This window comes from Eumetopias jubatus, unplaced genomic scaffold, assembly GCF_037043125.1.
Source record: "Eumetopias jubatus isolate StellerSeaLion01/CBP00866 unplaced genomic scaffold, mEumJub1_p1.0 scaffold_4, whole genome shotgun sequence".
Taxonomy (NCBI): domain Eukaryota; kingdom Metazoa; phylum Chordata; class Mammalia; order Carnivora; family Otariidae; genus Eumetopias; species Eumetopias jubatus.
This window is the reverse complement of record NW_028274810.1, coordinates 110,927,709-110,953,757: the sequence shown is the minus strand read 5'-3', so window position 1 is coordinate 110,953,757 and position 26,049 is coordinate 110,927,709. Positions and strand designations below refer to the sequence as shown.

At 49.2% G+C, this 26,049-nt stretch overlaps 1 protein-coding gene across 4 annotated transcripts in view; it reads right to left on the bottom strand.

Annotated features, from left to right (window-relative positions):
- TRAPPC9 (trafficking protein particle complex subunit 9) overlaps positions 1 to 23,250 on the bottom strand; it is a 541,110-nt gene extending 517,860 nt beyond the window's left edge. For 3 of the 4 annotated variants that reach the window (XM_088022741.1, XM_088022742.1, XM_088022743.1), the window contains exons 1-4: positions 23,133 to 23,250; positions 16,031 to 16,624; positions 8,158 to 8,303; positions 4,876 to 5,004 (exon numbers count right to left, since the gene is read on the bottom strand). In XM_088022741.1, the coding sequence (XP_087878867.1) occupies positions 4,876 to 5,004; positions 8,158 to 8,303; positions 16,031 to 16,614 (859 nt within the window). In that variant the 5' untranslated portion in view covers positions 16,615 to 16,624; positions 23,133 to 23,250. Of the gene's footprint in view, positions 1 to 4,875; positions 5,005 to 8,157; positions 8,304 to 11,955; positions 12,078 to 16,030; positions 16,625 to 23,132 lie in introns of those variants that run through there. The other variant, XM_088022744.1, reaches the window with a different exon arrangement.
- Positions 23,251 to 26,049: the final 2,799 nt, after the last annotated feature.

Sequence of the window (26,049 nt, the reverse complement as noted above, 5' to 3'; positions counted from 1 at the left end):
AAAACTCAGCAAGTATGGACTCAGGTTCACAAGGCCAAGTGGCAGCGTGCGCACTCCTACCCAATCAAAACACGAGGCTTGGTCCCTGCAACCAAATCATCCCCCACTGATGAACACACGGGGAACTCAGAGTTCTTCAGCGTCAAGGCTCTCCACAGACTGTTTCCACCTCTTTTATGAAAGCATGGCTGACTGGTCTCTAATATCGGAAGAAAAGTCCAATTTCACCACTGTTCACACAGCACACCTGAATTTTCAGAGAGGTGACAGAATAAAAATAAGGTATCACTGGAACACCTAGACATAATGGACACTGTACTATTCTGAAGCACTAAACAAAAATATCAAATTAAAGGCACATTGGTTAAGTCTTTCACAAACAGGAAAATTAAGACTTTTCAAAGGTGCAACAGCACCCCCTATGGCCACAGAGAGGCTTTCCAAGTTGCTGGAAAAGGTGCAACAAAAATTGCCTGCGTGCTAAGAAAAGATCAGTAAGATTTTTTAAAAATAGGATGCTCAGAGACCTTACTAAAAGCTGAGCTAGCACATACGAAATTCTGCTGTAGGAAAGGGAGTGGTATTCAGCACTTACTCTGGAACCTTAAACAAGAATAGGCTCATGGAAACTAACCTTAACGGGAAGGGGTCTTGGGCGTCTGGCTCAGCCCCTTCATTCTCAGGGAGACTGAGACCCAGGGAGGCTGTCCTTCCAGCACTCTGTAGCAAAGCCTAATCCTCACATCTTGCACTATACCAAAACCCAGCAGAGCTATACTAACCCTGGATGCATAAAAGTCACATCTGTGTTTTTCCAACAGTAGGTAGTCTAAGTGTCTTGCAAAATACTTCCCAAAGAGCTGGCAACTATAAATCATACAACTGTGTTGAAATACAAAAATGTTTATTTACACAGTAAAACAGCATGAGTTCTCCCCTTTTATTCCCTCTATTTTAAAAAAACGTCAAATCAACATTTTCAGTTTGTTAACCTTTTAAGAATACAGAAAAAAAAATTTTCTTCACTCACAAAAGAGATAAGCTTATTCCCTGAAAACAGCTCAATATCAATTTTTCTAAACATATTGGCTATGGTCAAATTCCTAGTTACTTAAAGGTTTTAGTGAATGATTACATGGCAATATGAATTCTGAGTTGTAAAAACATACATTCTGTACAAAAAATCAAGTCCTCCAGCTTAAGGCAATTTAGTTGTTCCCCATCTTACTAGAACAACACCAATTTCTTTTTTTTTTTTTTTTAAAGATTTTACCTATTTGAGAGAGAGAGAATGAGAGACAGAGAGCACGGGGGGGGGGGGGTCAGAGGGAGAAGCAGACTCCCCGCCGAGCAGGGAGCCCGATGTGGGACTCGATCCCGGGACTCCGGGATCATGACCCGAGCCGAAGGCAGTTGCTTAACCAACTGAGCCACCCAGGCGCCCGAGAACAACACCAATTTCATCAAAACTTTATATTGTGCTAAAAAACGTCACTGGAGGGGTGTCTGGGTGGCTCAGTTGGTTAAGCGTCTGCCTTGGCTCAGGTCATGGTCCCAGGGTCCTGGGATCAAGCCCCGCATTGGGCTCCCTGCTCAGCGGGGAGACTGCTTCTCCCTCTCCCACTCCCCCTGCTTGTGTTCCCTCTCTCGCTGTCTCTCTCTCTGTCAATTAAATAAATAAAATCTTTAAAATAAAATTTAAAATGTCACTGTATCCGTAGCACTTTAAATCATACTCGTATTATCATGTGCCTATATTACTGAACATGCATCAGAAACAAACCACCCTCTTCAGTATTCAAAGTTGATACTGCTAAATAATCTATGCTATTTGTGACAGTAAATGTTTATTAAGCACCTCTTAGGTGCTTTGTATAAAAGGTAGCTAATTCTCATAATCACACAAATTAAGTAACATTATGTAAATTCCACAAGTAAGGAAATATACTTGGGCCATAAAAAGCAAGGCTGACAAGGCTCAAGTCCCATAAAATCTACATATTCATCATCAGAAAGAAAACAGTCTAGATTGTTACTTTCTCTCAACATTTACTAACTTACTCTTTTCTTCCGTACTCATGACTACATAAAACCAATTCAGTCTGTATAACTTTTTCTCCCAACAAGCATCACCAGAGAAAAACAAGCACTAAGTCATTAGCAACGGGTGGATTTTCAAAGCTCACTTCTCTTTTGTACTGTCATCATTTTTAAAATGTTTTATTTTTAGTGCTATGGAGTTAAAATATTAATTTTTACATTGTTGGCTCAGACTAAATCAACTGCAGAAGTGTCCGATTTCAGTATCTGCCCCTCTGTCTCATAGTCTCACGGACGTCTCTTCTTTTAAGGCCATGTCAGGCTGAGACTGCGGAAGTCTGGCACTGATGAACTCACCGGCGCTCAGGAAACCAGCCAGTGGGAGGCTGGACAGCAGAGCAACAGAGCATGTGCCGCACGGTCAAAGCACCTGGGCCCCGGCCCTGAGTCAGCCCCCCCCTCCCCAGCTGCACAACGGGGGGCCAGGGATGTATCTCTTCCAGCCTCGATCCCTCACCCGCACAGAGGGGACACAGATACATGGGGTTCCACGCCTGCCGGGAGGCAGGACACAAGGGGAGCACTGAGCATAGCCCCTGGCCAGGGAGCTCCGGAATAATTCACAGCTATTTTGATAATGATGATGATGGTGATGATTAATAAACTAAGACAGACCAAAGAGTAGAAGTAACCACAAAGAAGAAACATCTATAAGTCAATAAACATTTCTTTTCAGATTAATTGCAGAATGCCCTAGTGATTTTTTTAATGAACCAAGTTTTGTCTATTTATTATATAGATTTACAGGTTCATATGCAAGTCTCCAAGAAAAAAAGAATTTGTGGCCTCTAACTTTTGGATACTAGGAAAGTGTAAAAAGGAAAACAAAAGGGGAATTAGAGCAAAAGACGAGGGGACTACAGAATTCTTTTGAAACTACAATAACTCAGTGTGAGGACGTCTGCTGGAAAACCATATAGCTGGGGTCTGAGCTGTCAAGGGTCTTCTAACTGCACTTGTGAATTCCTATTACCAAGTCTTAAAAAGACCTAACACTCCATCTGACGTGGCCGCTAACGGTTATCCGGGACCACGTAGGGCAGGTCCCAGGTCCTCTACGTGCACATCTCACACACCTTCACGGGAACCCTATGAGGGAAGCACTGTCACTATTTTCCTCATCTTAGAGATATAGACAAACTGAGGCACCAAGAGATGAAACATTCCAGGTCACACTAACAGTAAATAACACCTGCATTTCAGCTGCTGAGAAAGGAACTCAAGGGAGAACATTAGGTCATCAGTTTGTCTGGTCTTCACCCCAGAGAGCAGATGCCATACAGCGCCCCCCTGCTGTAGGACGAGGGGGCCACAAAGAGACAATCCTGAAGTCACCACCAAGATAAAACAACACACGAGACGAAGCGCGGTGACGGGCCTGGACTCCTGTCTGCCGGAAGGGCAGTAAAGCGGGACCGGCGTGCTGTCGGCCCTTGCCTGGGCTTTGCCGCACCGCCTTCCCATCGGCTGTCTCCAAAAGTAGCAGAGCCTGAGCTTTTTACACTCCGCGAAGCTGAAGAGAGACATTCCTCTACTGCAGTCAAAGCAGTTTTTCAAAAACAGCTGAAACCTTTTCTTTGCCTACGTTCAGCCAAGGGGGAAAATGAAACATTTCTCTAAAAAGTGTCTAGAGTCTCACTAATCACATCAGTAGAACAGTCTCAACACACTAGAACTCTTCAAACAGGGGAAACAACCACCTCCAACAAAAGGCTCCCAGAGAGAGCATGGGAGCCGGTCTTCTCGGGTTGGGGAAGGACGTGGAGCCCCACAGCAGGGCCGGCAGGACCGCAACCGGGAGGAGGCCAGTCAAGGTCCAAGCACAGGAGACAGAGGCCCGCCCAGCCTCAGACTCCACATCTCTTCTAGGCCTGCTGTACCTTCCCTCACGTAACTGGGGGCCACGGAAATCATGAGGAGCGCAGTGCTAAAGAAGGATGAAATATCTTCCAGAACCATTACAGATCCACCTGAGCAGTCCTACAAAAGGTGCCCCCGGTTCCGGCTGTGCAGCCGCAGTAAACCTGCTCCTAAAGGCCATCTGCACTCTCTGTTGGTCATGGGAAAAAGTATAATTCAGGAAACCACACATTCAGGCCACTTCCCTATCCAATACGCATTAACTACCGTGGGCTTTCTCTTTGGAGGAAAAGGTGTCTAAACACCTCATCAATCAAAACACACCTAGCAATTGTGTGTAAAGCCTTGACCTCTGTTCTTTGTTCTCATCTTCATGACTGAGGCCATAGTTCATTCATTAAGGGTCAGAAGGGTCAAGTTCATTTGACAAGCACTTGTGAGTCTGCTCCTCCGAAGAAGATTTTTTACTCTTCATTGGTGCTGACAAACATAAGCAACTCAAACTCAACTTACTAAGAGAATTTCATCAAGCCAGAAATAAGGAACAGTCCAGGCCCTGAATTAGCTGTTAAAGTCAACATCTGGGGCCAGCTTCCCTAAATACACAAAAATTAAGAAAAAGATCCAGACACCCCAGAACTTTGAGGTCAGTCTACCAAGAAACTTCATTCAAGTGTTCCAGAAATCAACCAATCATTAAAACCCATTAATAGTAAGATTCCATAAGATCAATATTCAATAAAGTCAGAAGAAAATGTCTCATGCAAGATTTTTGACTCAAGAGATTTTATATTTTATCTAAACATTTGTGAGGTGTAACCCAGAGGGGAAGTTATAAGTGACACACACCCCCACCCACCCACGTTGCTTACAGACTGTAACTGAGTCCAGGCAGGAGGAAAGTGCAGAGCTTACCTGGTCGATGTCTGTTGGCTGCTTCCGCAGGAAGTGAGCTACTCTGGAACCTTCGAGCTCCAGTCTTACCCCCAGTTCCACCAGGATAGTGATAGATGACAGAAGCCGAACATAACCCTTCAAGGGCAGCTGGGTGTGAAAAAAAAAAAAGCACCATCAGTAAAGTTAGTGGCCCATAATGAGCTCAAACTGCAGTGGCTAAGAATGATTTAAACAGTTCGATTATGTGGAAATGCCCATGTTTCCCCAAAACAAAGATCGAACCTACAGATCACTGGCTTGGTTACAAACAGGAACATGCCACCCATCACCTTTCCCGGGCACAGGCCCAAGCTGGCAACACCGAACACTCTCAGGAAACGCAAGGCCTCACCGAGAGGCTGGGTACACACTTGACAAGGGGCAGTCTCCTCGACTCTTTAACCAAAAGTTTAGGGCTTACCAGGAGGCAGGCTCTGTGCCCGATTCTGACGCTACAGAGCTGGACGGCAGGAAATGCCCTGGATTGAAAATATTCAAAAACAAGACCAGCAAAGCAGGACCACACCGCCTCGTCCCATCACACACCCTAAATGCATCTGGCACCCTCAGAGCAAACACCGGTAAGCCCGTCTCCTCGAAGGTAGCCACGTTTTGTTCTTCTATGTGGGCAGTTACAGCCTAAGAGTCTCTAGCCGTGCCCTGGGCCAGACACGTCGTGCCACAGTGTTCGCCCCTACTTCTGCAGCGGTCCTCAAACGTGGTGGTCTTAGCGCCCCTCCACACTGTGAAAACCCACTGAGGATCACAAAGACCTTTGGTTTGTGCCGGGTACATCTACAGATACTTACCCTATCTGAAAATAAAGCTAAGAAAAGATTTAAATATGTGTTCATTTCTTTTAAAATCATAATAAGCCCATTACGTGTTACATTTTTATGAACACTATTTTCCAAAACAAAAATATATGCTGGCAGAGCAGCACTGTTTTACAGTTTTACAAATGTCTTCCACGTCTGGCTTGATACGAGGGAGCTGGACTCTCCTGTCTGCTTCTGTTCTAATCTGTTACGAAGCCACGGGTCGTGGAGCCCATGGCTTACGAGAGGCTGCAGGAGAAAGTAGCCCACAGCACACCCCCCTCCTCAGGAACCCCGCCAACTCAGCTTATCACTCCGTGGGCCCCCCATGGGTGTGGGGGCCTTTCTTCCTGGATAAGCGCCTGCTGCAGGGGCCCTAATGTTATAGCTCACTGGGGTACGGATATATTCCACCAATCAGTCAATCTCTGGCCACTTTAAGAAACCAAATTCTGAAACAGAAGCCCATTTTAAGAATTTCTTGTATTTACTGTGTTCTACAGCATGTTGCTAAACTTCTATGAAAGAACTGACTTCAGGGACATCTGGGTGGCTCAGTCATTAAGCGTCTGCCTTCGGCTCAGGTCGTGATCCCAGGGTCCTGGGATCGAACCCACATTGGGCTCCCTGCTCAGCGGGGAGCCTGCTTCTCCCTCTCCTGCTCCCCCTGCTTGTGTTCCCTCTCTCGCTGTCTCTCTCTGTCAAATAAATAAAATCTTAATAAAATAAAATAAAATAAAATAAATAATAAAATAAAATTAAATTAAATTAAATTAAATTAAATTAAAATAAAATAAAATAAAATAAAATAAAATAAAATAAAATAAAATAAAATAAAAAATAAAATAAATAAAATAAAATAAAATAAAATAAAATAAAATAAAATAAATAAAATAAAATAAAATAAAATAAAATAAATAAAATAAAATAAAATAAAATAAAATAAAATAAAATAAAATAAAATAAAAAAGAACTGACTTCATTACTTCATTCTGACTCGTATTCATAAGTAGCTGACAGGCCCCCCCGACTCACCTTTCCAGGAAAGAACCCTATTTCACTCCTCACTCACACGATGTTTATTTAACAAGCATTTATGGGACACGTACAATAAGCTGATTATGGACACACACAGACCGTGCCTCCCAGTCCACCCCCTGGAGATGGTCCCCCAAGGGAAAACACACATAAACACACAATTGCAGCACAAAGGGCAAGCCCCATAACAGGCAGGGCTCAGTACGAGACACCGCAGGCTCCCACTGCCTAGAGGGTGAGAGAAGGCTCTCCTTTGAAGCAGGTTTTTAATTCATTTGTTAGTGTTTCAAATTGAAAGGTAACTCGCAGAGCATTACCACTCACCCACGGAGCAGTGTCCAATTCACAGGTGTGCAACCTTCACCACCATCTAATTCCAGAACGTTTTCATCACCACAGAAGGAAGCCTCACAGCCACCAGCACTCACATGCCCCTCTGCCCAGCCCCCGGCAACTGGTCATCAATCCCCTGCCTTTTCGGGACAATCCAGATTAAGAGGCAGCCCTTAGGGGCACCTGGGTGGCTCAGTCGTTGAGCATCTGCCTTCGGCTCAGGTCATGATCCCAGGGTCCTGGGATGGAGCCCCGCATCGGGCTCCCTGCTCCGCGGGAAGCGTGCTTCTCCCTCTCCCATTCCCCCTGCTTGTGTTCCCTCTCTCGCTGTGTCTCTCTGTCAAATAAATAAATAAAATCTTTATTTAAAAAAAAAAAAGAAGCGGCCCTTTGTGTCTTTCATTTACTGAAGCACAGCACACGGACAACGGGATACCTGTGTCGGGCGTACACCGTACTGATCCGGCTGTCCGTGCTCACCACAACAGGTGGAGTCGCCGTCTGTCACCAACGGTACCCTGTTCCTCCTGATTACACTCCCTGTGCTGTCACCTTCCACAGCTTTACCTCTTTTTTTTAATTGACCATCACCCAGTTACCCCATTCCAACCCCCACCTCTCTTTTTTTTCCTTTTTTTTTAATGTCCAACATTTTCATGGCTTATTAACGTTCCGCTGAATGGATATACCATATGTAGTCAATCGTCGTCAGCTAATGCACAGATGAGGTTTTGAAGAATGAGCGTGAGAGGTAACTAAGATGGGGAATGGCATTCTAAGCAGAGGGCAAGATGTGTTTAAAAACAAACCCAAAAACCCAGAGGAACAAGGAAAGGCAGCACATTGTCAAGGAAAGAGCATGCAGGTGCCAGCAGGACCTCAGTGCGGGTCGGGGGCAGGGGGATGGGGGTCGCGGCAGCAGACAAGGCGGGGACAGTTACCCCAGACGATCCCCCACAGCATCCAGACAGCCGACTGCTTCTCTTCCCACACCCTTCATTTTGAGAACGAATTTTCTATGTTTTCTCTTATTTCCAATCACATATCTGATATCTACATGAGATGATCTTACCTCCAAGCCACAGGAAGTCATTCACCGAGCGGAGAAGTTCCACAGACATGTGGTAATGTACCAAGGAGTCCTGCAGCATCCCTGCCTGGAGGCATAAATCACCCACATGCTTGCGCATGCGCCCTTGGCACCGCTTCTTGTAATGTCTACAAAATACAATGCATGGACACATGTCATCGCTAGTGCACGACTTCTGCCCCGAAAGCACTATTTGACTCTCTCACTACAAAAAAAAAATGCTATGAAGGCAACTTTAGGCTCCATAATTGAAAGGCAGCAACCATCATGGCCAGTGTGGGAGCTGGAATGGTCTCGACTTCACAAACACCTGCCAAGTTATCGTCTAGAGGTAGCAGGGACGTGTGACCTCCACCGTGCATTGCACCTAGACAATACGCGAGTAGGATTCTCCTTCGCAAATTTTCCGTAACATCAGCACAAGAAAGTTGATGTTTCAGCTTTTTAAAAAAAATCAATTATCTTCCACTTTCTTAACTTCAAACCTACTATTATTGTATAAACAGAGCTGGGCTGCATATCAAAAGCCCGCCACTTGGCTTTTGCAAACAAGACCTTTATCCCCACTCCTGCAGAGCCAGCCCAGTAATGCCTTGAGGGGGTGGGGCCTGGGGCATCACCAACAGCTCCTTAAATACTGGCAAGGATACACTGTTAAATAATGCAGAGACGTCTATCTACTCAGAAACCAAAGAAACTATACCGAAATCTTCCTTTGCCATTTTTAAATATTCCTATTCTTTTAAATATTAAATTTCTTAAAATTTTTTTTCAAGAAAAATAGCAGCTGAATTAAATTTTCTCTCACTGAGAAAGCAATCACGTCAAGAATAAAACCCCCATGGAAATCCAAAATACGTGAAGTTTCTAGCTAAATGAATGCTATTGACAGACCTCAATACGAAGTTAAGTCATTCCAGATCTAACTCTGAAAAGCCCTAGAAATGCTCCGGCTCCCTGGAATTCGGCGTCTCTGTTCCCAGTACTGACTGAACTAAGATCATCACAGAAGGCAGGGGAGAGAGAGAAGAGGAAGCACCAGTCTCCTGCCCAGCCCAAGGCAGTGTGAGTATGGCCCCCACTAACAAGCCCTCCCCATAAGAAAACACCAAACCTATGCTGCCCTGCCCTCCCCCACTGGGTACCTCCACTCTGTACGGCCCCTCCACCATGTCCCTGACACACACACACCCTCCTCCCCCATCCCCCGCCCCAGCCAGGAGGGGCCTCCCAGACCGTAAATCTGATTAGGTCACTCCTCCTGCTTCAAAACCCGTTCCCCAGCACAGTTCTAGCCCTGCTCCCGCTGCCCCTGCCTCCCCTCCTCCCACTGCCCCACTGCCCTGCACTCTACAGCCTCACCTTACTGCTTACCAGGGTCCCCAGTGACCTCCTGCCTAACTGCTTCACACTCTCCTTAGGGCTCATTTCAACTGTCAGTTTATCAAAAAAGCCTTCCCTGCCTCCTGCCTCTGCACTTTGGATTAGATGCTGCTGCTGCGTTCCTAGAACATTCTATGCTGAATCAACTTCTGACATATGGAAGCTCCAAAAAGGCAAGTACACTTTGCTTGCTCCGGTGCATCCATCCCTCTCCCCTGGACACTCAAAAACAGGTTTGTTGTGAATAAACAAATGAATGGATGGGTCTCAAAGGGACTGAGCTGCTCCTGCCCACCCCAAGCCCCTCTTTCTGCAGATCAAAACCACGAACACCTCTCCGAAAGGCCACTCCCCACTGACACCCTTCACTGCCTCCCTCTGCTGTCAGTTTTAATAAAAACCAAGTTCCTCCAAAGCCCTGCAGGACAGGTCCTCTCCAGGGTCCCAGCCTCCCTCCTGAAGCCTGGGACATGGACCGCACTGCACGGGGCACTCGCCTCACGCCCCCACCCCACATCCTCCTAGCTGCCCAGGCTGCTCCTGCCCCCTGGCCCCTTCCCCTGGCTGACTCTCATTCTGTCTCCAGAACTCAAGGCAGAGAGCTCTGTGTCCTGAAAATCCCCCTCACCATGTCCCTCAGCCCTAGACAGGGCTGCCCCCCAAACACGACAGCACTATTTCTATCTGAGTTTTTGTCCACCCCCTCTCTTAAGACCACGGCCTCTCTGAGAGCATTTGGGAAGAGGAGACAGAGATGAGAAGAGGGAAGGGAGGAACAAAGAGCAAAGCACAGCCCAAGTCCCAAATCCAAGGACTCTCACGTGCTTGTCACAGCCGCTGGACTGGACAGGGAAAGAAGTTCCACTCCAGCACCGTGAATATATCTTACTCTGACAGCAACACAAGGGACCGTGCAGGGACTCTGCATCTGTCCTGATGCAGAATTACAGGAGAACGACGTCAACCGAACAGACGCTCAGGGACGCAAGCCTGGGCTCCCGTCCGTGCACACAGCAGCACTGCCAGGCCTCCCCCCAAAGCTGGCCAGTGCCTGGCTCGCTTCCCTGGGGTGCCCCCTGTTCCGACTGAGAGAGAAGACTTCAGCATTCCCTCCTCCAGTAACACAGCTGTCGACCTGTCTACAAATAACCGCCGCTGTGTCGAGTGACACACGTAGGTAGCGCGGCTAGTTGGCACCTTACCCCTCTCTGGCCCTCCCCGCCTTAACCGGGCATTATTTTCCCCGGTGGTAGAAGCCCTGTGACGCACTGTCTTACTCATCTCTGGATCCGCCGGTATAGGACCTCACACTTGGAAGGATCAAAAAAGAACTGCTTCCTCCAAAGTAACTACCAATGTACTCAAGAGGGTTTTTTAAAGTCTTACTTGGGGGAAAGACAATTCCAGAACCATCCATAGATCCTTCTATAGGTCAGCTTCTGCTCCCAATCCCCCATCATCTCTCCCAGGAGATCCCTACCCAAGGCACCCTCTGTTCCACAGGAAGAACAGACCAGGAAGCTGGGACTCCCCACTCCTCAGGCCTCTGAGCCCTCCAAGGACCGGGCAGGGCTATGCACCCCACCCCAGGTGACTCTGGTCCCTGAGGAGGCTCACCCCCACCCTCCTGCTGCAGGAGCCATCTTCCCAGGACGCAGGTCCCATACACCATTCCCTTCAGACTCCTTCAGAAGCTGCCCTGCCCACCAGCACTTTCAAGATAAATGGCAGCAGCTCCTAAAATCCCAGCCTCCTCAGAATGACGTACAAAACCTCCATGAGACTGGGCATTCCTCCACTAACTGGTCACAGCTCTGGCCCCTCCTCCCACCCCAGTCTACACCTCACTGGAGGCGCTCACCCACATGCTTGGTTCTAAATACAAGCCACATACTGACAACTCTGAGCGTGGTTCTCCGGTCCACTCCTTCCCTGCACTCCAGGCTCATAAATCCATTTGCCTCTTTGAAACTGTCACTTGAATGTCAAATAGGCATCTACAATACATGTCCAATATTTAATTCTGGAATTCGACCCCCAGCAGGAACCTCCCAGTCCTCCCCACCAGACAGCCTCACCACATGACCAGTTGCTCAAGTCAAAACCCTGAGTCCCTTACTTGATTTCCTCATTTCCTCACCCCTGCCCCCCCATCATAGTCAGGGTCATGCCCCAGGACCCAGTGCAGGACACAGCAAGCTCACAGCAAGCGCGGGCTGAGTCACGGCCCTCTAAAGAGCAGGAGGTCTCTCCTGGCACGGGATGCTCAGAGAAGGTATGTGAGGCTCACAAGGGTAAGACCAAGAGAACGGCCCAGAAAAAGGGGCTCATGGTTCTCCTGTCATCTGCACTTTGAAGGGTCTGAGATCTAGAAGAGCTCCCGGTTAAGAGACATACCTGCCATGGGCGCCTGGGTGGCTCAGTTGGTTAGGTGACTGCCTTCGGCTCAGGTCATGATCCTGGAGTCCCGGGATCGAGTCCCGCATCGGGCTCCCTGCTCGGCGGGGAGCCTGCTTCTCCCTCTGACCCTCCCCCCTCCCATGTGCTCTCTCTCTCTCATTCTCACTCTCCCAAATAAATAAATAAAAATCTTTAAAAAAAAAAAAAAGAGAGAGAGAGACATACCTGCCAGAGGTGAGCAGGTAAGAAAGGAGGAGCCCAGGCAAAGCTGTTCTCACACAGCTCCCCGGGGCCTGGGGAGCAACAGGAAAGGCCCTGTGGTGCGGGGCACAGCCCGGCCATCACAGCATCCCTGCCCTGTATGTCTGCAGGCAGGAAGTTGCAATGTCTTCTACTTGCTACACTTATTTCTGCTTTGTTCCCCCACCCTAGAATGTGAGGGAACCTTTCAGAAGGTCCAGCCTATCTCACTTGAGACAAAGTAAGTGAAGGAAGAAAGTGTTCACATGTGGACCAGAGCAGTAAAGAAGAAACAAGGCCTCCCGGCCTGCACGGTGGTGGTGGCCAGACCTTTTCCCATGGGTGAGCTGGGTCAGGGAGAAATACAAGGAGCTAGGTCGGCCAAAGGTTCTCCCTCTAGGCCCGACCTTGGTTAAATGTTGGAGCTTCACTGCTGCAAACTAATGATGTGCCCATCATGCCCAGTGATGGGCATGAGCCTCAACAAAGACAGAAACAGCTATCTCTCACCCACACACGGTCAAAAGGAAAGGCAGGTGCACGGCTGCTAAGGTGAACCACACATCCGGCTCGGCATGCTTCCTGGCTAAAGCAGAAAGAAAACTACGCTCACCTACAGAGGCCCTTGTGTCCACAAGCTCCAAATGAACTAGCTCTTTAGAAGGCCATGTTTTCCTAATATCTAGAAAAGTCACCCTCACAGAGGGGGCAAAAGATAGATGGTAGAACAGCCCCTGCCCTTTTATGAAGGACGGCTGCTAAGGTGAAGTAAAGAAAACGGCATGCTCCAGGTGAAAGCGAAAGGCCTCTGGTGACCGCGTCCTCGGACAGCGTCCCTCTGTGGCCAGCACGCTCCCGGGCCGAGCACCCTCACCGGCAGCCGCTGGGTACAGGCTCCATCATGCACATCACACAGCGACAGCCAAGAACACGTGCCTCCTACGTTCATTCCAAAGCCAGGATCGAGCAGGGCGCTGCAGTCTTGGACTTTCCAGGTTAAAATACCCCAGGAAAAGTCCCTGTGCAGCCGCCGAAATCAACGAGCATCCCACATCCTCCAAACAGAAGGGATTAATAAGGGCTCGTTTGCCACCAAATACTAAGTAAGACCAAACAAGTTCCCCAAAGCAGATATTTGAACAGATATCAAACAACAATGGGTTACGTGCTTAAGAAAGCAAAATATTTTTTAAATTAAAAAATGAAAAGATGATTGGGGTAATATATGGATCCAGGCAGCAGTAAGTTTTTGGTTTTTCAAGCGGTGAAGGCAGCACACAGGGAGATCTAGCTACTTTCAATGCGGTGTGTTCACAGCCTACCTTTTCAGACCCAACAACATACTCACAGGGCGGTATGATAGAAAAAAAAAAAGGAAAAGGAAAGAAGAGAGGAACAAGCAAAAATTAGAAACACACAAGAACAGAAATCACTTTGACAGCTACAACACTGCATGTCCAAGGCATCTCCCGTGGGCTTTCGAGGTGTGGGACACATGTGAACATTCTAGTGAAATACGCCCACACCTCGTGTGTTCTGGGGAGCTGTGGGGCCTGCAGTGGCCAAATCTGCCACGGGGCCTGTGGACGTGATCAGCGCACCACCCAAACCTCGGCCTCCACCTAGACGTTTCCTTGTGAGCTGCGAACTACGGTCCCATTTCAAGCTGGACACTCCTACCAAGAGCTGTGGGACAGAGCTGGGCTCTGTGTCTGCACCAAATCATTGTTTTTAAAAAAGGAGAGCACTGTAGACGAGTGAAAGCAACAGTGGACCAGCAGGGATGACGGGAGAGTGTATTTGATCTGAGGTCACTGGCGTCACTATGTCACATAAGTTCAAAAGCTGGCTGAGTGTCTCCGGCACGCCAAGACCAGAATGGTCCCACCGGGAGGGCAGTTCGATCTACTGCTGGATTCCCAGTGCCTAGAGCCATGCCGGGCACATGGGGGCTCTCAGTAAAGACTTGGTAACATTACTGCCCTGGCAGTATGGGCTGGCATGCTGTCCCAGGACAGTCTTGTTACTCCCACCAAATTGAGCATAGATTTCAAATGGCAAAAACAGGCCGGCATTCTCTGGTGGGTCTGCAACCTCAAAGCCAAGAAGTCAATGACCAAAAAAAAGTCACTGGTGCCTTGTGTAGCAGAGGCCAGTCCCTGCCCACGCCACAGGCTGCGGTGGCTCGGGAGTGCGGGGGCCATGTGCGGTGCGGCCCCGTGCGGCAAGGGAAGGTCACCAGGTGGCCGCTCTGGCCCGGCTTTGGAGAGTGCCTGGTGCGCGGCACAGTGCTGCCCCTCGCGGCTGCCCGGGCTGGTCCGCCTCACCACCCCAGCTCCAAGGTGGGAAAGGGGAGCACTGGCGTGCTGACCTTGGGGCCACTGCGAGGACTGAGTACAGATCGTAGGTGCAACGTGCCCTTTCCTTAGCCACACACACACACACACACACACACACACACACACGTGTGGTGAGGAAATGAAAACTAGTGCAGACCCCACAGCACACCAGAGCAGGTGGAACTTAGGCCACTCTGTGCTTCCCACTCCCAGGGCTGGGCCGGGCCTGTTTCTCTCAGTTCGGTGACATTTTCTCCTCCAACTTACCAACAAATGGCAAGTCAGTGTTTGACCTCAGGTAAACTCCAGAAACATCACACTGAGCACCTACTCTGCAGCGGGCATCTGCCAGCAGGACACGAGGTCACTCCACCCTCACCTGCGAGACCCACATCCACATTCTACTAAGGAGGGACTCGGTGCCCAAGGCCACAAAGCCCCCACTCTCCCTCGCAGAAGGGAACCTCGTCCAGGCAAAGCATCACCACCTAAACCTACGCACCTTCCTCCTCTGTGCGTGGACACCACAGCGGCCACGATACAGGGAGGCAGGGCAGGGGACAGAGGGGGGAAGCATAGAGCACAGGAGGGTAATCTGCAGTTCTGGTGCAGAGCTCAGCTGCTGACTTCATCTCAGGAAATGTGAGGCCTGACCTTTCCCTGCTCTATTTGACACCCCCCCATAACACAGAGAATATAAACACACTGCCGTGTGCAGAAGGAGCTCTTTGGGAAGTCCCTGGTAGCATCGCTGATTCCCTGACGCTCGCCTTGGCTGGCTGTAAGCGAGGACTGGGACGCTGCAGCTACCAGGTGGGAAGAAGGGCCTGACCCGTGCACAGTGCCCAGCCCGGGAGACAGGAGCTCCAGCTTGCGCTCCGCTCAGCTAGCTCCTAGTTCAGCACCTCTCCAGGCTCAGCACCCCATCTATAAATCGAAGGGATGAGACTGAATAAAAGTTTCATAACTGTGCACTAGGGCAGCGCTGTCCAACAGGAATAAAATGTGAGCCACGTACATAAAGTTTTCTAGCTGCCACATCTTCAAAAGTAAATAACAACTGAAACCAATTTTAATATTTTATTTAACCTAATATATGTAAAATATTATCATTTTGACATGTAAAAAAGATGAACAAGATATTTTCTTTCTTTTTTCCATACTAAGTCTTAATACCTGATGTGCCTCTTACTTACAGCACATCTCAGCTCAGACAGGCCAGCTCTCTGGTGTGCAAGAGCCGCAGGTGACCACCGTCCCGGACAGCAGCTCAGAGGGTCCCACAAAGAGGGCCAGCTGAAACGGGAGTAAGTACACACACTAACCCTAAACGGACTCCCCTTAACCAAAGGCTGTCCCGTTTCTAGAAGTCTGAAAACCACGGACTGCACCTGTCTACCCCCTGTGGCATCAAATTCTACCTCCTGCTTCCCCCTTCGTGATGTCAGGAAGCAAGCCAAGCACAAAGCCTCTGGGCCCCCAGGTAAACTTACCTACTGTCTGTGTCCAGTCCTACAAAGTCCTTCTTCTCAAACGGGACACAGAGAAGGGGGGTCTTATCCCCGGACTTGTCAGTGGCCCTGTCCAGACGCTTAGACTCGAGCACAATGAAGAGCGATTCGATGAAGTCCTCGATCCTCTTCTCCACCGTCTGGCAGTCCTCGTAGTTGGGGTAGAAGGCCACGTCAGTGCGTGGCTGCTCGGTGGTCTCTCCCTGCAGCCCAAAGACAAAGAGCCGGGAGTCGTAGAGCGTGGAGCCATAGATCTCCTTCTGCACGTGGAACTTCTCGAAAGTCTGCGGCCAGTCCTTGGCGGAGAAGCAGTCCGTGATGGTGATGAGGCCCACGACTTTGCGATGGGTCTGGAAGTCGCCCCACTCATTGTTCTCGGGCGGGTAGTGGTGCCTGTAGCGGATGTAGAGCACCCGCTGGGAGTCCCGCACGCTGATCTGGCTCACGGAGGAGATCCTCTTGTAGATCTTGAAGAAGTTCTCTTCGGAGACGATGCCCACAGGCTGCACTACCACGAGGAGAGTCTGGTGGTCCTCAGCGCACTGCATGTAGTCAGGGACACTCATCTTGAAGACTCTGTCAAAGAGAACATGGGGGATCTGAGGCGCCCACGGTTGCGAAGGCTGTTGGCCCGCACTGGGATGCGGTGGTTCTGATGTGAACCACCCGGGAGGCAGGGTGCGCCCTGCGCAGAGCCGTGGGCTACCACGTCCCTGGAGTTCTGCACCTGGCTACCACGGCTCTTCCCCAACACCACGGCTCCCGCATGAGGCCCTGAGCTCCCGCAGAAAAGGGGTTGTCTCTTGTTTTCTATTTCCAACACCCAGCCGGGTACCGACAGAGAGTTGGGGCCCAAAAGCGTTCCCTGATCGATGCACCGCTCCCTCATCCCCTCAGCAGGAGATAACGAAAAGGACCACAGTGGAATCAGAAGGTCTGGATTTGACCTCCAGTCTCCCCGGGACATAAATGGTTTACGTGTAGTTATCTCATTTAAACCTTTCTGTGACACCACCTCAACTCTACTGATGAAGAACGTGAAGCAGAGAGAGGTTTATCACTGGTCAAGATCAGAGAGGTCCGGTCAGAGGAAGTGTTCAGGCCGCACACTCGGGCTCTGAGGGACGATGCCAGCCCGCCCCCGCCCCCCCAGCAGCCATCCTCTGCACAGTCTCTTCTACACCCCCTCAGAAAGAACCACACCCACATCAATGCTCCACAGAGAGGTATGGCAGCCCCTGGGGGACTTCTCAAACCCTCAAGAGTTGGGGCTGAAGGCAGAGATTTAAGGTTCTGTGTTTCTCAAAAGAAGGCACAGCTTTTAGCAACTGCAGAACACTTATCTGGTCCGGGCCTTCGCTGCGCAGAGACGGAAAGGGGGGCCTGGTGCGGCTGAGGGAAGGCCTCGTGGACAAGGCCCACTTCGTGGCAGCACCAGCAAACCCTGAGCCCTGCTGACGGATGAAGCTTCCGCAAGGCCCAGGAGAACAAGCAGACAGGCCCTCCCTCCACATACTGTGCGATGAGGTTTCGTCAAGTTATTCAGTATGTTTGCACCCAAAATGAAGGTGGGCTATATCAAGGTGCCACAGGTTACAGAACTTGGGAATTCTGAGTCATAATGGAAATTCTAACCTGTACTGTGGCTTTCCCCATTCAAGCACGTGCTCAGTGGGCACACTGGGCCAGGCAGGACATGAGCCACGAGTGCCGCCACATACGGATCTTTAGTAACACGGCACACATCACACCTAGGCCCACCGAAGAACAGCCGTCTCCAGATAAGTCCGAATTAATGAAATTTAAAGCAGCCGAGCCGCTGATGTTATTAGCAAAAAGGATGCTGCTACCTCCTTAGCAACACATGGCAGAGAACCGACTGCAGCCACCGAGCCCATCGAGTTGCTTCTCTCCCTGGCTGTCATTCTGCATGAGACCGTAAGTGAGTCACATAGGGTCACCGAGGTTTTCTCTTTTGTGAAAGGCTCTGGTCGAAATGAACAAGGTATCTCATCATTCACATCCCCAACATTTAGTAAGGACTTCCCACGTGCCAGGCTCTGTATGGATGAAAAGACAGCGTCCCAGGTACATTCCCGAGTAGAAAGAGAAGACAGATGTTAATTCTCCCCAGTTTGATATACAGACTCAATGCTATTCTGATTAGACCTCCTACCAGAATTTTTGTGGAATATAACACATTAATTTATGGTCCAGAATAGCCAAGAAACTTCTGAAGAACCACCACTGAGGAGGGGCATTTGTGCCCCCCTCCCCGCCCCCCAAGAGCAAGATCAGATACGACTGACAGATGCGACTGCTAACAGGCTTTCTTTTGAGGGCAATGAAACGTCCCAAACTGTGGTGGTGACTGCACAGCTCTGTGAATACACTAAAAACCACTAAGTTGTAGATTTAAATGGGTCAACTGTATGGTATATAAACGATATTTCAGTACCTCTGTGTGGGGGGACAAAAGACCAAATAAAAAGCTACAGTCAGCACAGTACTGGCCCAGGGATAAAAAGAAAAATGGAATGTAATCCTGCCCAGAACCAGATCCACATGTACACGGCAATTTGAAATACGGCAAAGGTGCCACTGTAGGCATGGCAGGAAAGGACAGGCTCTCCAATAAATGACACAAGACAATGGGTAATCCATGCATAAGAAGAAGACAACATCACCCAATCAGGATATGGGCAAAACCCTCAAAGAGGCATCTTTGAAGACAAAACTCAAATAGCCAGGACAGGTACAGAAGGACGCCCCACCTTGATGGCAACCAGGAAAAAGCAAATTAAAGTCACAGTGACAGGCCGTTTCACACCCAAAATAAAAGGACAAAATAAAAATTGTATTGTGGTAAAATATACATGAGATTTACCATTTTTAAGTGTACAGTTCTAGGGCATTAAGGACATTCCCATTGCTATGCAAACGTCTCCAGAAGTTCTCCATCTCCCCCACCAGACACCGTACTCGGTAAACAATGATTCCCCACACCCGCTCTCCCCAGCCCCCGGCAGCAAACCTTCTGACTTTCTATCTCTATGAATTGAACTGCTCTAGGTCCCTCATCTAAGTCGAATCACACATTCTGTGTCCTTTCGTGACGAGCTTATTTCACTTAGCAGGTCTTCAAGGTTCATCCGTGTTGTAGTAGTGGATCAAAATTTCCTTCTTTTTCGATGCTTATATCCCACTGTACAGATACACTATTTACTCATTCATTCATCAAAGGTCATTGGGGCTGCTCCTAGCTTTGGGCTACTGTGAATCATGCTACTCCACAGACAAAACATTTTAAGTATGAAAAACACCAAATGTTTACAAAGATATAGATCATAGTAACCCTCCTAAGACAGCAGGCATACGGACTGGTACATCCTGCGCCCAGGAACTTCCCTCCTAGAGCAACTCTGGCATATGGATGGCAGGAGGCATCAACAAAGGATCCTAGAAGCCAGAACTAGAGACAACACAAATGTCCACTGTCAGGAGAGTGGACAAATAAACTGTGGTCTTTTAACGCAATGGAATACTAGAGAACCCAGAACACGAATGGCCCAGAGTGACCCTGCGGGAACATGGCTGAATCTCAACAGTGTGATGGGCAAATAAAGTAGGTCATGGATTAGTAGAAGCTGTACAATTCCGTTCACATAAAGTTCAAAAACAGGAAACACTACACAACGTATTGTTTAGGGATATTTACACACAAAGTAAAGCTATAAAGAAAAATAAATTTGGGTAGTGGTTGCTTGAGAGAGGAGTGTAGTTCAGGAGTGAGACAGCAGGCTTTGGAAGTTAAGCCAAATGCAGACGTGGAGGCATTTGTTTTGTGATTCTTTAAACTATACATAAACATCACATATACCTTTGCTATAGTCTGTATTTCAAAATTTTTCAAGAGTTAGGGATGCCTGGGTGGCTCAGTTGGTGAAGCGTCTGCCTTCGGCTCAGGTCATGATCCCAGGGTCCTGGGATCGAGTCCTGCATCGGGATCTCTGCTCAGCGGGGAGCCTGCTTCTCCCTCTTCCTCTGCCTCAGTGTGCTCTCTCAAATAAATAAATAAATAAATAAAATCTTTAAATAAATTTTTTTTCAAGGGTTAAAAAAGGGAGAAGGTCCAACTTCAAGTAGCTCACAGCCTAGTGGTCAGCACATCAACTAGTTTTAGAGCCCAGACTCTGCCCTGTCCTCAATCCGTAGGCTATGCTGCTGGTCCTGCAAATACCTTCCTCTATGAGCAAGAAAACGGGACGCACAAAGAGGCAAGCGGATTCAGCTGCAGATCCACCTGAAGATAGGGGACAGCGGGTCCTGGGCACGGGTCTCAGAACAGATGCTCAATTTCTCTAGTCTGAAGTAAAATGAGAAAAAGTAGAATAGTGCATGAACTTTTCATAAAACTAAACTTAGGGGCGCCTGGGTGGCTCAGTTGGTTAAGCGACTGCCTTCGGCTCAGGTCATGATCCTGGAGTCCCGGGATCGAGTCCCACATCGGGCTCCCTGCTCAGCAGGTAGTCTGCTTCTCCCTCTGACCCTCTGACCCTCTGACCCTCTTCCCTCTTGTGCTGTCTCTCATTCTCTCTCTCTCAAATAAATAAATAAAATCTTTCTTTAAAAAAAAATAAATAAATAAATAAATAAAAAATAAAACTAAACTTAGGTATATTTGGTAAGTGCTTTATAAGTATTAACCAGTATTGTAATTTATGTTTAGGCAATGAGCTTCCACATTTTTTGACATTAAAACATTCTTGCTTTGAAATGTTGGTGAGAGTAGATGGTGGTTACTTTTCCATTGTCCTGTCTGGGCGAAAATTAAAATTGACATCCCTATTACTGACCCTCCAGTTTTCTGGAATTTGCAAATCTATGAAATCCAAACAACTAACTCACCCTGGACTAAATGATCCCTCTGGGTCCCTTCCAGTTCTGACTAGGCACTAAAAAGACACCAGCAATCAAATCCGTGCCACGGGTCAATAAACCTTACAACCTCGAGCAAGTTTTCCCTGAAGCAGCTCAGTATCACAAACTTCTTGTTCACTTTTGCCCCAAATTCAAAATATGCATCTTACATGGGAGGAAGTCTGTCTCATATAAGGTGAAAGAGGACATTCACTGGGCTCTCTATAATGTATCCTACTTAGACTTCCCATCAATCCTAAGAAATGAGATCACTACCTTCAATCGAACAGATGAAATAAGGCTCATTCTGTTCAAGGTCTCCTAATCAGTAGCTGATGAACTGGAGCCAGGCGCCAGGGTCCATCCTTTTCCACTGGTTTCTTCAAGGGAGAAGCTGACAAAATAAGACCTGGCACTGAGCCAGTTCTAGTTTCTGAGACTAATACAAACATTAAAACATCAAAAATAGGGGCACCTGGGTGGCTCAGATGGTTAAGCAACTGCCTTCAGCTCAGGTCATGATCCCGGGGTCCTGGGATCGAGTCCCGCATCGGGCTCCCTGTTCAGCGGGGAGTCTGCTTCTCCCTCTCCCTCTGCCCCTCCCCCCATGCTCTCTAGCTCTCTCTCTCCTCTCAAATAAATAAAATCATTAAAAAAAATCAAAAATATATTTCTTCAACATGGTAGCTCCCCCCAAAAGTTAAACACAGAGCTACCATATAAACAGCAATTCTACTCCTAGGTACATACCAAAGAGATTTGAAGACACATGCCCCCACAAAAACTTGTCCACAAAGGTTCATAGCAGCATTATTCTTCATAGTCAAAGAGTGGAAACACCACTGTCCATCAACTAATGAACAGATAAACAAAATGTGGAAAGAACACTGCTCAGCCATAAAAGGGAGCAAACTACTGATACCTACTACAACATGGATGAACCTTTTGCAAACATGATGCTCAGTGAAAGAAGCGAATAACAAAAGGCCCCACAGTGTATGATTCCATTTATATGAAATGCCCACTGCAGGCAAATCCTGGAGACAGAAAGTAAATTAGTGGCTGCCAGGGGCTGCAGGGCAGAATAAGAAGTGACTGCCGACGAGTACGGAGTTTCTTTTTGAAGTGGCAAAAAACGTTCCGGTACAGTGATGTCTGCACGACTGTGAATACGCTAACACCAGGGCACTGTCCATTCTAAAAGGGTAGATTTTGCGGTATGTGAATGATATCTCAATAAAGCAGTTATTCTTAAAAATATTTGACAACCGCTTGTCCCTCTATACTACTAGTCCGCCACACAATTTAAGGAAAACAAACATAACCTTGCCGGATCTTTAGTATGGCAATATTCCTGGGTCTCCAACATCATGCCTGGAGTCCTATCCTTTCACGTTAACAAATACTAGCTGGGCTGGACGAGGAAGTTACTGTAACCATTTCTCAAAAACGGACCGTCTAGTTTAAACTCGGGGGAGGGGGGCTGATGGAAGGAGGATGTCACAGCCCCCTGCCTTCAGCTCATTTTTAACTAAAGCGAGCCCTGCTTTCAACATTTTAACCCCTCTCTCTATAAAAACACGTGAATTCAACAAGCACCCTATCTGAACACCAGAAAAGTGTGCGTTAGAGGGCATTTGCAGTGACAAGGTGCAGCGGCGGCGGGTCGCGAGACGGAGATGGCCACAGGCAAGCACAGCGCTGGCACGCTTCCTTCCCCACGACCCCCGTGGGGTCAGCTGGAGTTGACCACAGAGGCTCTCATCTCAGGACCCGGCGCCTGGGGCCGCTGAGCTGGGTCTCGGGCACTCTCAACCCGGAGGAGAGCGAAGAGGACAGGGACAGGAGGGTAGCCCCGGGCCGGCCGGGCCGCCCTGCAGGGAGACCAGCGTGCGCCGGGGGTCCCCCGACCCCACGCGGCCCGGGGGCCAGGACGCGGCGGGCGGAATAGGGGAGGGGGCCGCCGCCGCGCGCCGCAGGGAGCAAGGGCCGAGGCCCCAGGGCGGCAGGTGTGCGGCGGGCGCCGGGCAGGCTGGGGCGGGTGCGAAGTGGACCCCGGCCCGGGCAGGTGCGGGCTGCCTCTCGCCCTCGCTCGCCGCCACACACAGGCAGCCCTCCCGCAGCCGGCCGACCCCCGGCCCGGAGCCCCCCACCTCGCACTTACACAGCCGGCGGCCCGGGCCCGGAGCGGGAGCCAACTGCCTGGCAGGCGGCGGGGCCGAGCAGCCTCTGCGACCGCTCCCCCTACTCAGAGCTGGCGCTTCCGACCGGCGGCTGCGCCGGCACCCTCCTGCGCATGCTCGGAGCCGCTCCGGGCCCGAGCTCCGCTCCGGGTTTTGGGAGGAACGCGGGGAAGGCCGGGGAGGAGGACTAGAGGGGAGGGAAGGGAGGGGAGGGAGGGGAGGGGAGGGGAGGGAGGGGAGGGGAGGGGAGGGAGGGGAGGAGACGCAGAAAAGCTTCGGCCCCTGGGGCGGTGCACGCCGAGGGAGGGGCCTGCCCTGTCTCCGCGCCGCTTTCTAACCCCTCAAGGCGCGCCGGTCGAATTTCAGCACCCGGAGGAGTGGGGTGGGGGAGGGGGGAACCTGCAAGACCCCTGGGGAGTCGCCGCCCGCGACCCCAGCAGGCTCCCTGTCGCCCCGGAGACCAAGCACCCACAGGCGTGCTCGCTAATGTTCAGAACTCCCGGGGGCTGAATAAGAGCCCCTTCTGCAGGCTAGGCGTGCCTCCGGGGCGCGCTTTATCCGCGCAGCCGTGGGGGCTGGGCGGGGGCGCGCGCCGGAGGGTCAGAGCCCGATGGGGACCAGAGCCTGATCCCCATCTCTCGTGGGTGGAGCCACTCCCTGCCTGGAGGGCCCCAGCCGTCCACCCAGAGGGAAGGTGGGGAACAGCTCTTCCCGAGGACAGAAGCCAGGATTTGAACTTCTCTGTGTTGAACCGGAATTTACATACATACCTTAGAGCGTCCATAGCACATTTGGAAAGATGCACAAGACATTGTTAACAGTGTCATCGCCAGAAAGGGCTGAGAGAACAGGATGGTGGAGGAAGACGCTGTTTCCCTTGTGCGTCTTTGTGTTCTGTTTACATGTATTTCTTTTTCAAATAAAAAGTGTTTTTAGGGGCGCCTGAGTGGCTCAGTCATTAAGCGCCTGCCTTCGGCTCCGGTCGTGATCCCAGGGTCCTGGAATGGAGCCCCTCATCAGGCTCCCTGCTCAGTGGGAGGCCTGCTTCTCCCTCTCCCGCTCCCCCTGCTTGTGTTCCCTCTCTCGCTGTGTCTCTCTCAGTCAGATCAATAAATAAAATCTTAAAAAAAAAAAAAAAGTGTTTTTAGAGGCGCCTGACTGGCTTAGTCGGTAGAACATACAACTCTTGATCTCAGGGTCCTGAGTTCAAGGCCCACGGATGATCATGGACCCTACTTAAAAAAAAAAAAAAAAAATCAACAGAAGACAAGAATTGTCCCCTCAGCAAATACAACAGACACGAAAAAACTGAGTCATCACGTTTGCTTTAAGCCAGCAAGCATTTATTGACTCTTTGCTATGTGTGCAGTGCTGTTTTAGGACTTATTTTATTATTCATATTTTTTATAAAATAATAATAAGCTATTCCTCCTCCCTGCCCAGGGTCAGTGGAAAACCAATTTTTTATTGAATCGTTTCCCAAAGAGCAGGAATGAGTTATAAGCAGAACACATCTTCAGGGCAAAGCAGGTGAAGCAGATTTTCAGCATGCCAGAGAGACAGGAAGTGTTTTCAAGAGAGTCGCCCAGAGTGCTCGCTTCTGCAGCACATATACTAAAAAAGAGAGTTGCCCAGAGACTGAGGGAGAGTGCCTCCAACACTCCACAAAAGGATGCCCACAGGGGCTGCTCCGTGGCATTAAGAATTCAGGTTGACAGTTATAAAAAACAGACATTACGAGAGGCCACCCTTGATGGAGGTCTGTGTGCCAGGAACAGAGCTCCACTACTTAGCTCACACTATCTTCCTAAGATCCATGCAAGGGTAGCTATTCTTAGTGCTGAGGCCCGGAAAGGACACAGCACTTGGCTGGGGTTACACAAGTGGCTGGTGTTATTTAGGGATTCAGATCCAGGGCTGTCTGACTCCATGGCCTGTGCTCTTTCCATAGTCCTTCCTTGTTCCTATTCTCTTTATAAATGGATAAGGCAAGCAATTTAGAAAGCAATATTGAAAGCTGGCAAAAGGAAACATTGCTATTTTAGGACAGTGTTTCTGTTTACAATGTACTCACAGTAATTTATTTTATTGTTCCAGCAAATCTGTGAGAGAGAAGAGACTATCCTGTATTTTTACCAATGAGAAGACTGAGGCTCAGAGAAGGTAGGGGCTTGCATTAAACTGATCCATGGGGGTATCCAGGGCTGTCTTACTCCTGGAGTTATTCACCTTTCATAGCTTTAACATTTCCTGTGCGTCTCATCTGAATGTTCAGAATTCAAAGAATATAGCAAAACCTGCCCTCAAGGAGTTTGTAGACACTTCAAGTTGGATTGGAAGGAGCCTCTAAAATAATCAGGTCCAACCTCACACCCACACAAGATCCCCTCTACAAAAGTCCTAATGGGGTGGAAAGTTCGATGACATAGAGCTCTAATAGAAAGTTCTTCAGTTGGGGCGCCTGGCTGCCCCAGTCGGTGGAGCATGTGACTCTTGGTCTTGGGGTCGTGAGTTCTAGCCCCACACTGGGTGTAGAGACTACATAAAAATAAAACCTTTTTTATTTTTTTTAAAGATTTTATTTATTTATTTGAGAGAGAGAGAGAGAGAGAGCACATGAGGGGGGGAGGGTCAGAGGGAGCAGCAGACTCCCTGCCGAGCAGGGAGCCTGATGCGGGACTCGATCCCAGGACTCCAGGATCATGACCTGAGCCGAAGGCAGTCGCTTAACCAACTGAGGCACCCAGGCGCCCAAAACAAAACCTTTTTTAAAAAAGAAATTTCTCTAGTAAAATGAGGCAGAATCTGAGGCTTCCCTGAAAAATCAAATCATGGAGTCCCAAAGATGAGAACCAATGTCCAGGAGACTTTGTGGAGTTGAGAATTGTCACTGGAACA